This window comes from Sus scrofa, chromosome 14 (assembly GCF_054392235.1).
Source record: "Sus scrofa isolate SSC_HxYL_T2T_F1_AM1 chromosome 14, Sscrofa_HxYL_maternal_Yorkshire_Landrace_v2.0, whole genome shotgun sequence".
NCBI lineage: Eukaryota > Metazoa > Chordata > Mammalia > Artiodactyla > Suidae > Sus > Sus scrofa.
In genome coordinates, this window is record NC_139396.1 from 77,883,658 (window position 1) to 77,898,508 (window position 14,851).

A 14,851-nucleotide genomic window follows, 5' to 3' on the forward strand; every position below is an offset into this window, starting at 1 on the left:
AGTGGAAATGAATCCGACTAGGAAACATAAGATGGTGAGCTCAATCACTGGCCTCACTCAGTGGGTTGAGGATCTGATGTTGCTGTGAGCTGTGGTGTAGGTTGCAGATGCGGTTTGGATCTGGCATTGCTGTGGCTGTGGTGTAGGCCAGCATTTGTAGCTCTAATTAGACCCCTAGTCTACAAACTTCCATATGCTGCGGGTGTGCCCCCCAAAAAAGAAATCAATAGCAGAATAACTGACACAGAAGAAAGAATAAGTGAGCTGGAAGACAGAGTGGTGGAAGTCACTGCTGCTGAACAGAACAAGAAAGAATGAAAAAAAAAAATAAGGAGACTCGTCAAGACCTTGGGGGCATCCTTAAACATAAACATTCGCATTAGAGGGGTCACAGAAGGAGGAGAGAGAAAAGGCCAGAGAAAATATTGAAGAGATAATAGCCAAAAACTTTTCTTTTTTCTTTCTTTCTTTCTCTTTTTTTAAATTTTGTCTTTTTAGAGTCACACCTGCAACATACGGAGGTTCCCAGGCTAGGGGTCTAATTGGAGCTACAGCTGCCGGCCTACACCAGAGCCACAGCAATGCCAGATCCAAACCGCATCTGCGACCTACACCACAGCTCATGAGGTTGTGGGTTCGATCCATGGCCTTGCTCAGTGGGTTAAGCATCCGGCGTTGCTGTGGCTGTGGTGTAGGCCAGCGGCTACAGCTCCTATTAGACCCCTAACCTGGGAACCTCCATATGCTGTGTGAGTGGCCCTAGAAAAGACTAAAAAATAAAACAACTAAAAAAATAAAGTGATGAAAGAGGAAAACCTACAACAAGAAGACTACCCAGCAAAGCTCTCATTCAGACTGGAAAGAGAAATCAAAAGCTTTACAGACAATCAAAAGCTAAGAGAATTCAGCACCACAAAACCAGCCTTACAAGAAATACTACAGAAACTTCTTTAGGCTGAAAACAAAAGACTACACTAAGAAACAAGAAAATGACAAATGAGAAGGCTCAGTGGTAAAGGCAAATACACAGAATGGGTAGGAAATCACCAACACACAACTATATCAAAACCAGGAATCAGGAGTTCCCATTGTGGCTCAGTGATTAACAAACCCGACTAGCATCCATGGGGACATGGGTTCAATCCCTGGCCTCGCTCAGTGGGTTAAGGATCCAGCATTGCCATGAGCTGTGGTGTAGGTCGCAGATGTGGCTCGAATCCTGCGTTGCTGTAGCTATGGCGTAAGCCAGATTTGACCCTTACCCTGGGAATCTCCACATGCCACAGGTGTGGCCCTAAAAAAAGACAAAAAGACCAAAAAAAAAAAAAAAACAAAAACAAAAACAAAAAACAAAAAAACAAAAGGCAGGACTCAAGAAGAGGGTACATATACAGAAAACTATACATGCATTTGCAATTAAGATACCAGCAAGTTAAAATAATCTTGTATGTATATAGAATCCTATAGAATCCTATACCAAAACCTCATGGTAACTGCACACCAAAACTCTAGCACAGCAGTTCCCACTGTGGTGCAATAGGATTGGCAGCATCTCTGGAACACTGGGACACAGGTTTGATCCACAGCCCAGCACAGTGGGTTAAGGATTTGCCACTGCTGTAGCTGTGGTATAGGTTGCATCAGTGGCTTAGATCTGATCCCTGGCCTGGGAACTCCATATGACTTAGGGTAGCCAAAAAGAAAAAAAAAATCTAGAACATAATACACACAGAGTTAAGAAAAAGCAATCCAAACACAACATTAAAGATAGCCATCAAGGGAGTTCCCATCATGGTTCGATCCCTGTTGCCATGAGCTGTAGTATAGGTTGCAGATGTGGATTAGATACTGAGTTGCTGTGGCTATGGCTCAGGCATGCAGCCACAGCTTCAGTTTGACCCCTAGCCTAGAAACTTCTCAGTGGAAATACACAAGAAGAGGTCAGCTTAGTGTCAAAGCATCAAGTGAAGGAGTGTGTGACAGTACCTGAGAGTTAATTAGATGTCTTTTGAGATCCCCCCCTCAAGCTCCTCATTCCTTTTTTTTTTTTTTTGTCTTTTTAGGGCTGCACCTGCGACATATGGAGGTTCCCAGGCTAGGGGTCTAATCAGAGCTACAGCTGCCGGCCTACGCCAGAACCACACCAATGCCAGATCTGAGCCATGTCTGTGACCTACACTATGGCTCACGGCAATGCCAGAGCCTTAACCCACTGAGCAAGGCCAGGAATCGAACCTGCAACCTCATGTTTCCTAGTCAGATTCGTTTCCACTGTGCCACGATGGGAATCTCTGTTCCTCATTCCTATAAGCTGTAGGAAAGGTAATCTGCACCATTGTTTGGCTATGTCTATTTCTGCTTAAAACTTCCAATGCCTTTTCATCATAACTAGAATAAAATAATGAAAACTTCTCATATTAATATCTTCAATGTTATTTCAGACCATATTCCCTACCTATCTCTTCTTTCCAGTATTGACTATGCTTCATGCCACCTGCCTTTCTTTTTTTATCTGATCTTCAAACTTGCTGTAATAGTTAGAACAGACTGGGCTGTACTGCAGTAACAACCCCCAAATCTCAGTGGCTCAGCTCCTATGTTCTTTTTTCTTTATACAGTTTCTGATGTGGCCTGGCAGGTGTCTTCTCTGTCTTTTGACCCAGGATCCAGGCTCCCATTTCATGATGCTGCTGTCTTTTTTTAGGGCCGCAGCCACAGCATAAAAGAGGAAAAAAAAAAATAGTCATTAAACCACAAGAGAACAAAAGAAGAGGGGAAGAAAAAGACCAACAAAACCCACAGAAAACAATTAACAAAATGGCAATAAGAACACAATATGAATAATAAATGTAAATGGATTAAATGCTCCAACCAAAAGACAGACTGGCTGAATGGATACAAAAGCAAGACCAATGTATATGCTGTCTATAAGAGACCCACTTCAGTTCTAAGGACAGATACAAACTGAAAAGTGAAAGGAATGAAGAAGATATTCCATGCAAATGAAAATCAAAAGAGGAGTTCCTGTTGTGGCTCGGTGGTTAACGAATCCGACTAGGAACCATGGGTTGCGGGTTCGATCCCTGGCCTTGCTCAGTGGGGTTAAGGATCAGGCGTTGCCGTGAGCTGTGGTGTAGGTTGCAGCCGCGGTTCGGATCCCATGTTGCTGTGGCTCTGGTGTCAGCCAGCGGCTACAGCTCCAATTCAACCCCTAGCCTGGGAACCTCCATATGCCACAAGAGCACCCCAAGAAATGGCAAAAAAAAAAAAAAGAAAATCAAAAGAGTATCACTATATCAGACAAAACAGACTTTACAATAAAGTCAGTTACAAGAGACAAAAAAGGACATTATGTAATGATCAAAGGATCAACCCAAGAGGAAACTGTGACAACTGTAAATATATATGTACCCAGGAGCTCCCATTGTGGCTCAGCAGTAACAAACCTGACTAGTAACCATGAGGACATGGGTTCGATCCCTGGCCTCACTCAGTAGTTAAGGATCCAGAATTGCCATAAGCTGTGGTATAGGTTGCAGAGGCGGCTCAGATCTGGCATTACTGTGGCTGTGACATAGGCCAGCAGCTATAGCTCCAATTTGACCCCTAGCCTAGGAACTTCCATATGCTCTGGGTGCACCCCTAAAAAGACAACATATATATGCACCCAACATAGGAGCACCTCCATAAATAAGGCAACTGCTAACAGCCGTAAAAGGAGAAATTGACAATGAAAATAATAGTGCGGGAGTTTAACAGTAACATCCAGACAGAAAATCAACAAGGAAACACAAGCCTTAGATGATGCTTTGGACTAGATGGACTTTGATGTTTATAGAACATTTCATCAGAAAGCAGCAGAATACACACTCTTCTCAAGCACACATGGAGCATCCTCTATGACAGGTCACATTCTGGGCCACAAATCAAGACTTGGTAAATTTAAGAAAACTGAAATCATGTCCAGTATCTTTTCTGACCACAAAACTATAAGGCTAGAAATCAACAAGGGAAAAAAACTGCAAAAACCGCAAACGCATGGAAACTAAACAATAGGTTTGCAGAGGAGGCTCAGATCTTGCGTTGCAGTGGCTGTGGCATAGGCCAGCAGCTGCAGCTCCTATCAGACCCCTAGCCTGGGAACTTACATATGCCACAGGTACAGCCATAAAAAGCAGAAAAAAAAAAAAAAAAATCCAACAAGCAAAAGCCCAGGACCAGATGGCTTCACAGGTGAATTCTATCAAACATTTAGAGAAGAGTTAACACCTATCTTGAAACTCTTCCAACAAATGCAGAGGAAGGAACACTCTCAAACACATTCTATGAGGCCACAACCACCCTGACACCAAACCTGGACAAAGACAGCACACAAAAAAAGAAAATTACAGGCCTATATCATTGAAGAATATAGATGCAAAAATCCTCAGCAAGATACTAACAAACCTAATCAACAATACACTAAAAGGGTCATACACCATGGTCAACTGAGACTGTTCCCAGGATGCAAGGATTCTTTAATATCTGCAAATCAATCAGTGTGATACACATTAATAAACAGAAGAGTAAAAACCACATGATCATCTCAATAGATGCAGAAAAGCTTCTGACAAATCCAATACCCATTTCTGATTTAAAAAACAAACAAAAAAACAAAAAACAACCTCCAGAAAGTGGGCATAGAGGGAACCTACCTTGACATGATAACAGCCATATATAACAAACCCGTACTTAACATCATTCTCAATAGTGAAAAGCTGAAAGAATTACCACTAAGATCAGGAACAAGACAAAGATGGCCAGTCTCATCATTTTGATTCAAAATAGTTTAGGAAGTCCTAGCCATGGCAATCAGAGAAGAAAAGGAAATAAAAGGAATCCAAATTAGAAAGGGAGAAGTAAAACTATCGCTGTTTGCAAATGACATGATACTATATGTAGAAAATCCTAAATACGCTGCCAGAAAACTGTTAGTGCTCATCAATAAATTCAGTAAAGTTGCAGGATACAAAATTAATACACAGAAATCGAATACATTTCTATTACTAAAAATGGAAGATCAGAAAGAGAAATCAGGAAAACAATACCATTTACCATCACATCAAAAAGAATAAAACACCTAGGAATAAATCTACCTACAGAGACAAAAGACCTGTACTCTGAAAACTATAAGATGCTAATGAAAGAAACAAAGAAGTATAAAAAGCAAACAGAAAGATATATCATGCTCTTGGACTGCAAGAATTAATACTGTCAAAATGACTATATTACCCCAGGCAATCTACAGATTCAGCAAACCCTATCAAAGTACCAATGGCATTTTTCACAGAACTAGAACAACAACAAAATTTAATTTGTATGGATACACAAGAGACCCTGAAAAGCCAAAGACATCCTGAGAAAGAAAAATGGAGCCGGAGGAATAAGGCTCCCTGGTTTCAAACTATTCTACGAAGTCATCAAAACAGAATGGGGGAGTGCCCGTCCCATTGTGGCTTAGAGGTAATGAACCAGACTAGGATCCATGAGTATGCGGATTTGATCCCTGGCCTCGCTCAGTGAGTTAAGAATCCGGCGTTGACGTGAGCTGTGGTGTAGGTTGCAGATGACATTCAGATCTTGCGTTGCAGTGGCTGTGACGCAGGCCAGCCCTGGCTCTGATTTGACCTCTAGCCTGGGAACTTCCATATGCTGAGGGTGTAACCCTAAAAAGCCAAAAAAAAAAGTATGGTGCTGAAACAAAAGCAGAAATACATATCAGAGAAAGCCCAGCAATAAACCAATGCAACTATGGTCAACTCATCTACAACAAATGAGGCAAGAATATACAATGGAAAAAAGAAAGTTTCTTCAATGAGTGGTGTTGATAATAATCTCTAGCAAATTTTAATAAAAATATTAATCATATTGCTGTGTGTAATGACTGTTGTCAGGCTTTCCAAGAGATCCAAAACAGGTATTTAGAGACATTAAATTTCAGCATTCAGCATTACATCATGGCAACAGTACCTTACTTTCAGAGAACTCAATACATGCCTATAAAACAGTTGTAAACGTTAATGTTATCACTTTATCACTTCAGAAAATAAATGATGAAAATACATGAACTGCTAAAAATTGTATGATAAACACTATTTTGTCTTTTTAGGGCTGCACCCACAGCATATGGAGATTCACAGGCTAGGGGTCCAATCAGAGCTGTAGCTGATGGCCTACACCAGAGCCACAGCAATGCAGGATCTGAGCCATATCTTTGACCTACACCACAGCTCAAGGCAATGCCAGATCCTTAACCCACTGAGCAAGGCCGAATGCTCATGGATACTAGTTGGGTTCATTAACTGCTGAGCCACAATGGGAACTCCGATAAACACTATTTTGGCTTACACCTTTAATTTTCCTAGAAGAAATCAAACGTTCCTAGAAGTCATTGTAATTAAAGAGGATGAAAATAACACTGATGATAAATTTTGTCCATATATATACATTTCTTTTCCTGGGAAGTGGATCTAGATAGATTACCAGACTGTAAAAGAAAGTTGTGATCTCAGAAATTTAGGAGTGATGCCATGGGCAAAAGGAAGTGACCCAGAGCTTGGCATAAGCCTGAGGGTGTGGCGTCCTGGGAGGCAGCAAAGAGTGTGGACAATACACAACTTTCTGTGAAAGCCCAGAGGTCACAGCTGAGTTGGCCACTGAATCTAGCAACCAGAAAGCGACCCCGGCAGAAGCAGCCAGGGGGCGGGGGCAGCCGGGCAAGAGTCTGCTGGGGCGAGTTCCAGAGTGAGAGGGCAGTGGGCTGCCCTCTTGTCCCAAGGAGACTAATAGGAAAGGGGAGAAACAGGATGGAGAGAGGATATGTTTTAAGATGGGAGAAAATACCAAACTTGCATGTTGATGCAAATAACCCAAGAGAGAGGGGGAAAGGGTGGATGCAGGAAATTCAACTCTCTGTTGCAGCAAAATCAAGTTCGAGTTTGTGTAGGCTGTTGTGACAGCAGAGGATCACCGGCTACCAGAAACTGCCTAGAAAATATTTCATTTTAACCCTTGGAAAGGCTCAAAGTGTGAAGAACACAATTCTGTTTTCACCCATTTCTATCACTCAGCTGAAGAGATTGAATAGAGCAGCCTAATTTTTTTTTAAGAGTTCAAAGAGATATATGTAAGAATTTACCTAGTCTAGGACTTCTCGAACTTAACCTGAAAAGCAGTCAGGAACCTGGAAAGCTAACTGGAACCTACCCCACAAGGTCCACTCAGTAGGATTGGGCTGGGGCCCAGGATCCTGCTTGTCTAAAACAACATGCTGGTTATTCTGGTGCAGGGGGGCTTGTGTCCCACTTTAAGAAACTCTGATCTAATCCAACCCCATTTCAGTTGGGGATTCTGGGGTCACTGTTACATAGGCAGCACAGCCAAGACCAAAAATCTGGAATTCTTGACTATCAGTGTACTAGCCTTTCCTGAGTTTCTATCTTTATTCTCACCACTACCACAAATTTTCATAGATACTAAATCCATTGGTAGATGTTGTTATGTGGCGTTATTTAGTAAACATATATAAAACTACATTGTAATTAAAAAAAAATTTTTTTTAGCTGCACCTGCAGCATATGGAAGGAAGTTCCCTAGGGTCAAATCACAGCTGCTGCTGGCCTACACCACAGCCATGGCCACACAAGATCCGAGCCATTATCTGTGACCTACAGTGCATCTTAAGGCAACGCCAGATCCATAACCCACTGAGCAAGGCCAGGGATCAAACCCACATCCTTATGGGGACTATGTCGGGTTCTTAGCCCGCTGAGCTAAACATGAACTCCTAAGATATTTTTTATTATTTCGAGGTGACTAAGTTTCCTCTGTAATGCAATGTATTATTTTTCCTGTTTTTAAAAATATTCTTTACACCTCCCCAAAGAATACACACCACAAAAAGAGCCCTGGTCTAGTGTGTATTCCATAAAGAAGTAGAATCTGAATTGAACCTTGAAACATGAGTAGGAGTTTGATGACAAAGTGATGGTATTTTTGTCCTAGAATAGGCATCAAACAGGACCTATATGTAAGTACCTAGGAGAATAAAAAAAGCACAGCAAAAGCAGTACTACTGAAAATAAAATATTTATAGAACCGTAACATTTTAAATAGGTTTTTTTACAAGGTGCTTTGTATGAAGTAAATGACAAAGATCACTTTTAGGCTATCTCGTTTAATTTTCCTTCATAACAGCACTGACAACTAAACGTTATGGATGTTAAACACTTTACATGTACGAGGTTGAACAAAATCTCATGCTATGTTGCTGGGTGTTGGAAAAGTAATTCCAAACAATTTAGAACACGAGTTTATGGACCTCAATCTATCTCAGTGTATACCAACGAACAAGTTCCACATCGGAGAGACTACTCCCAATCTGACATTTACGAAACAGGTTTTGGTTTATACAACAGTGAAACTGGAAAATCTAATGAAATGAAATTATGAAATTTGTGAAATAGTGTTGGGTTTTCCTGAAAGGAGTTACATGGGGATGGAAACAAATCGGAAAATTTATTGTTCAAATATTATGTGATTTACATGTAAAAATAAGTATGAGGGCACATATTTTAAAACCAGCACATTTATAATAAAACGAGAAAACAACAAAGCAAAACAAATACCATGGTTTTCATTTCTGTCCTAAGTTAATACTTTTTAAATGATGGTGATACACAATTCAAGAAGAGACCTTTATCACCCTGTAGTTTGGCTATAAGCAGATGAAAAGAGTTGGGAATGGTATGAGGCGGTGGCAAAGCGGATGCTGGGCCCTTTACAAATCAAAGGAGAACATCAAAGATCAGTCTCCCCTGAAACATTCCTGGCAAGTTACTCAGAAAACAGAACAGCCCAGCAAATAATAAGATGCTGGCTGAAGGGGTGCCCATCAATAACAGTCAATCCCCAAAGATAAACTAGTCATTCACACAGACCCTCTGAGACCCTTGACTATGATCCAGATGCTGCTCAAAATTTGGATTTGAAATACCAAATCTTGTGTAAAGAGAAAAACTGGGGAAGCAGAGGGAGGGGGTTCCTGCCTCCCCACCCATCAATTACAGAAGAAGCTAGCAAAACCCACACCCCAAGCAAGACCAGCTGTTCAGAGATGGAAGGTTTTCACAAAGCCCTGCTACTGGATTCAATCTGCCTGACAGAGCTGTCAGATAAAATTCAGGATGCTCAATGAAATCAAGATTTCAGATAAACAATCACTTTGCAAGATAGGTATGTACGATGCATGTTCCATACTTACACCAAAAAATGATTTACTGCTTACCTGAAATCCAAGTTTCATGGCGCACTCTGTGTTTTTATTTGCTAAATCTGGCACTACTACTCAAAGGTTCCCCAAGGAACCTCAAAATTCCCACAGTAAGCATATTTCCTATTGGAGATCCTTTAGATGCTGGGAAAGACTGGGACTCTGGGGAGTTTCTGATAAATATTATTATATGCCTGAGTAGAGCCTTTTCAGAAGACTGTATAACTAACCATTCACCCTGACAGGAGAAAAATTCACTTTCATTTAATGTACATGGCTGGAATGCCTAAAGAAATGACTTGGTGAACTCATTTTCCCAACAGAAAAATAAAAAATATAAAATCCCAGTAGATAGGCACCTTTTTGCACACTGCTTCTGAACATCACGATTTCTATTTTGCCCTGATTCATGGGAAGTTTCTCCACATAATTGCCCTTCTACAGAGATGTGCCCTGTCTGCATCTATCGGAACACGTAGTGATTTAAGAAAAAAAAAAAATTCTTCTAACACTTGATACCATACCAGGAGAATATTTTAAACTGACTGCATTAATGCTCATTCAACATTAATGCAATTTCAAGACACTTAACAATAATTTTATGATACACACAAATAGGTAAATTGGGGCTTTCATTTTTCAAGTTATTCACTGTGTTGTGGACACTGTCTGGAATGGCATGTTCCCTCTGACACCAAGTATTAGAATTAAATTCCACTCAGGGTACTGAAGAAAAGTAAGATTTTAAGATTTTTTGCTCACTGGAAAAGAGAAATCATATAATTCCTTAGTGAAAAGAAAAGCTGAGTGTAAAATACTGACCTATGCAGTTCTGAGAATTTATAGAGTATTTGCTTTAGTTCAGGTTGAAAGAAAAACACTGGGAATCTAGGGACAAGGAAGAGAGGAGTTGAAGGTTACTCACCTTAACTGACTGAACCTCTCAACTCCCCAAAAGACAAGAGATGGGAACTGAAGCCCCTGGAAGAGACACTAATGATGGTTCATAGCCATAAATGCTGGATAAAACTGTACACTACTACTGTTAACTGATAGTGTCACAGATGTCAAAGAGGGTAAGCCTAGCTCAGGCGACAGCTGCATTTACCTCCAGTTATGTAAGAGAAGAGACCAGACTGAAACTAAAAAGCTACATGAAATTATCAGCACCCATATTCACATGTGGCACATGGAAGTTCCCAGACTAGGAGTCAAATCAGAGCTGCGGTTGCTGGCCTATACTGCAGCCACAGCAATGCAGGATCTAAGCCACATCTGCAACCTACACCACAGCTCACAGCAATGCCAGGTCCTTAACCCAGAGTGGCACTGGGAATTGAACTCGCATTCTCATGGTTACTAGTCAGGTTCATTACTGCTGAGCTACAATGGAAACTCCTGCAGATGTTATTCTATTCTAAACTGGAGTCCTGGAGTTCCCATTGTGGCTCAGCAGGTTATGAACAAGACTAGTATCTGTGAGGATATGGGTTTGATCTCTGGCCCTGCTCAGTGAGTTAAGGATCTGGCGTTGCTGTGGCTGCAGCATAGGTACATGGCCACAGCTCAAATTCGACCCCTAGCCTGGGAACTTTTCATATATCACAGGTGCAGTCCTAAAAAGCAAAAAATAAAAATAAATAAACTGGAGTCTCATGAGATCAACATGAGCTGAACTAGCTGGGGGAAAATACATAGGGAAGAATGTATGCTGTGAGTTGGGCCTTGAAAACCACCCTGTCTGTTCTCAAGTTCTGCCCTAGAGCAACAGGACCAAACCTGAGCAGCAGGGTATCACCCCAGCAACCTGAGATGCCCAGGGGACCCAAGAAGGGAGCTCACCAAACACGCCACTCAGTATATCCCACATCCTGCTTAATAAGTACATTGTTATACTGTGTCTAACACACCATCAGCCACTTGGCATGAACACATTCTGAGGACAAGGATCTGAGTTCTGCTATAAATATGACAATTCTGACTCATTTTCCTCCTTTAAAATTGATATGCCACCATTTTGCCTTTTACCTATTTCACAAGTGTAAGATGAGAAAATTTGATCTGACAACTTTAAATTGCTTTGGCCTCACAAAAATAGCATCTAAACATTTTTTAAAAAATGCTTACTGTGGTAAAATACTTGTCTCATTATGACTTTCTAAGTAAAATTTGAAAAAAAAAAAAAAAAAGACCCCAATGAATTTCTTTCTTTCTTTCTTTCTTTTTTTTTTTTTTTTTTTTTTTGCCACACCTTCAGTATAAGGACGTTTCCAGACTAGGGGTCAAATTGGAGCTATATAGCTGCAGGCCTATACCATGGCCATAGCAACGTGGGATCCAAGCCACATCTAAGATCCATACCACAGCTCAAGACAGAGGTCAGATTCTTAACCTACTGAACAAGGCCAGGGATCAAACCCGCATCCTCCTGGATACTAGTCAGATTTATTGCTGTTGCGCCACAGCAGGAACTCCTCCAATGAATTTCTTAAAAGAGGTGTAATGACATGTTAGTAGAGATGTGAATTAATTGAATAATAAGTACATGTGGTTTCAGCTGGGTTGGAAGCCAGATCCTCAACACACTGAGTAAGGCTAGGGACCAAACCCACGTCCTCATGGTTCCTAGCTGGGTTCGTTAACCACTGAGCCACGAAGGGAAGTCCCGAAGCTCCCTTTTAGAATGGTTCCCCAAAATAACCTGACACAGAATTACCTACCCATATAGGATTTCAAAGTCAACAAAATGTCAACTTCACTGAAACAAGAGAAATCTATAGCAAGATAATTATGTACTGCAATATGTAAATGCTCAGGCAAGACTATACTGGGAGAGATAATGAAGCAAACAAATGCTTATTCCAAGGATATGAACCCAAACACTAAGTATGTGCCCATTAGCACTTTAGGGCCAATCGTAGATCTGCCAGGACTGACACAAGTTTTCATTTTCCTACTCAGAGTGACCAAGACTGAAAATATCATCATATCCAGAGGCCATTAAGGACATGCAGCCGTGGGCGATGTGGGAAGTGCTGGGGCAGGCTCCACTGGGAACACTCCTGTACTGGAGGTCTGAGAGGTCATGGGCCGGGTAGTAGGGATCAACAGGCCAGGCTAAGAAACTACTACCACACCTCTCTAATACATAAATTGCTCCCTTCCTCCTCCATAAACTCTTGACAGATTCTGAATTGGTTCCATGCCATGTCTGTCATGCCAGCTGGCCTCAAGGAACGTGCCAATTCTTCAATCCAACTTCCCAAATTAATGAATGCTGGCCTAGGGAAACATATTTTGCTATTACCTAATTCTGACCTTCATTTGAGAGGTTAGTAAATCTATCTTATTTAGGGTCACAAAGATTGTGAAAAGTGGAGTTCCTGCTGTGCTGCAGTGGGTTAATTTTATTTATTTATTTATTTTTGTCTTTTTGTCCTTTTTAGGGCCACACCTGTGGCATATGAAGGTTCCCAGGCTAGGGGTCTAATTGGAGCTGTTGGTGCTGACCTACGCTAGCGCCACAGCAACGCCAGATCCGAGCCATGTCTGTGACCTACACCACAGCTCACGGCAACACTGGATCCTTAACCTGAGCGAGGCCAGGGATCAAACCTGCAACCTCATGGTTCCCAGTCAGATTCATTTCCATTGTGCCACAACGGGAACTCCCATATTATTTATTTATTTTTAAATTTAAAGACAGTCTCTGCCTGAAATCCCCCACCATCCTTTTCAGACCTTTATGCAGATTCTCTGAAATCAAGCAGGTAAAAACATTAGTAGATTTATGGAGTAATGTGCAATTCTTTTCATGACAGGAGCTTTTTTTAAACAGTGGCCTCACGTTTCACTATTTGAACATTCTGTATTTTGTTTATTCAACTGCTTCTTATTGGGTATCTAGGTTGTTTCTATTTTTCACTTAATGGACGGTAAATTGTAAATGAATCAGTGAAATGTTTATATCCATCCAATAAAATAAACTGTCACAAAACAAAAGAAGGCCAAAGAAAGCAACCCCATTCATAAGGTTAAGGCTCAGAATATTTAGAACAAGGAAAAAAAAAAAAAAACCTCTACAAATGGACTTGCCATTTTAGAAAACACCCAATTCTACATTATAACTACCTCAAAAGCCAACCATGTCTTCTTCTCCCTCTCCCTTTATTCAACTATTAAATATTCTCCTAAATAACCATGTCAATTCATAATGGAAAATTACCTGCATTTAAAATACACAGTCCCTTCGTGGCTTCCATCATGCTTTCCCCTTTCAGGATTGTCCCATTCTACTCCTAACCAGAGACCTGGCAGAACAAGAAAAACCAAATGAGCAATAAATTATGACAGAGGTGATGCTCCGTTTTTCTGCAAGCAAGTACAGTTTGCAATGGAAACCATAATACACAGACACCACTGGGGGAGAAAGAAAGGGTTTCAGGAAAAGACAAGTTAATAAGCAAATGCTATATATATAGCACGTTTGGTTCAAAAAGCCAACGAATAAACACAACAGCAAGAGTTCTCAGGTGGTGGCATTGCGTCAAGGATATGGCATTGTCAGAGCAATGGCTTGGGCTGCTACTGCAGCACGGATTTGATTCCTGGCCTGGGAACTTACACATGCTGTGGGCAGGGCCCCCCCCAAAAAAAACCCAACCACAGGAGAAAAAGAAAAGCAGCTAAACTTTACTGAGCACTTACTAAAATACCAGAAACTTCGCTTTATCTCATATAATTCTCATATCAGATATTTCATCTTTACATAGGAGATATTATTATTATCCTCTTTTTAACAGTTCCTGGACAAACATATACTTTCTTGAGTCCTAGCTTAGTAATCTGCTGTTCATAAAATTCTATATATAATTAGTATTGTTATTTGATATAGGTTAAAGTAACACCCAAAGTCACACATTTCAAGTCCAGATCATTCTAACTTCAGATGTCAATACTTACCCATCATACTATGCCATCTATAACTCATACCTTATATTTGCTAACCATCCTACAGTTTACCTTTATCCTCTCTTCTACCCATACTTATTAAGTACACACTATGTATATAGCACTGTGTTAGGCACAAAAGTAAGACAAAGAGTTTCATTTCTGGATCTAGCCTCCTACTGAAAACTAGAAAATCTAGATAACCCCCCCCCCTTTTTTTTTACAAAGTGATAGGCAAGAAATAGATTTATTAAGATAGGATGCTTGTGAGAGATGCATGAGGCAGGCAAGGCGGCTCTGCCAATAAGCTTTTTTTTTTAATCACTTTACACAAATTAGGATGGCTAATGTCAACAAAACAGAAAACAACAAGCATTGGTAAGGTTGTGGAGAAATCGCAACTCTTAGCATTCCTAGGGGGAACGTAAAATGGTGCAGCTGCTATGGAAAACAGTATAGTGGTTCTTCAGAAAACTAAAGACAGAATTACCACATAATCCAGCAATTCTACTTCTGGGCATATACCCCAAAGAACTGACATCAAAAGACTCAAATAAATGTCAGCATACTAGTGTTCACAGCAGCATTATT

The 14,851-nt window shown here is 40.7% G+C and overlaps 1 protein-coding gene across 9 annotated transcripts in view; it reads right to left on the reverse strand.

Annotated features, from left to right (window-relative positions):
• The window catches only part of TBCE (tubulin folding cofactor E), an 84,777-nt gene that overhangs the window by 20,953 nt on the left and 48,973 nt on the right, over positions 1 to 14,851 (reverse strand). For 7 of the 9 annotated variants that reach the window (XR_014827896.1, XM_084996885.1, XM_084996888.1 and 4 more), the window contains one exon: positions 13,536 to 13,620. The exons of the other annotated variants lie outside the window; for them this stretch is intronic. Coding sequence is in view for 6 of the 7 variants with exons in the window: in XM_084996885.1 (XP_084853011.1) it covers positions 13,536 to 13,620 (85 nt within the window). In the remaining variant the exon portion in view is untranslated. The remainder of the gene's footprint in view (positions 1 to 13,535; positions 13,621 to 14,851) is intronic. 9 annotated transcript variants of the gene reach the window in all.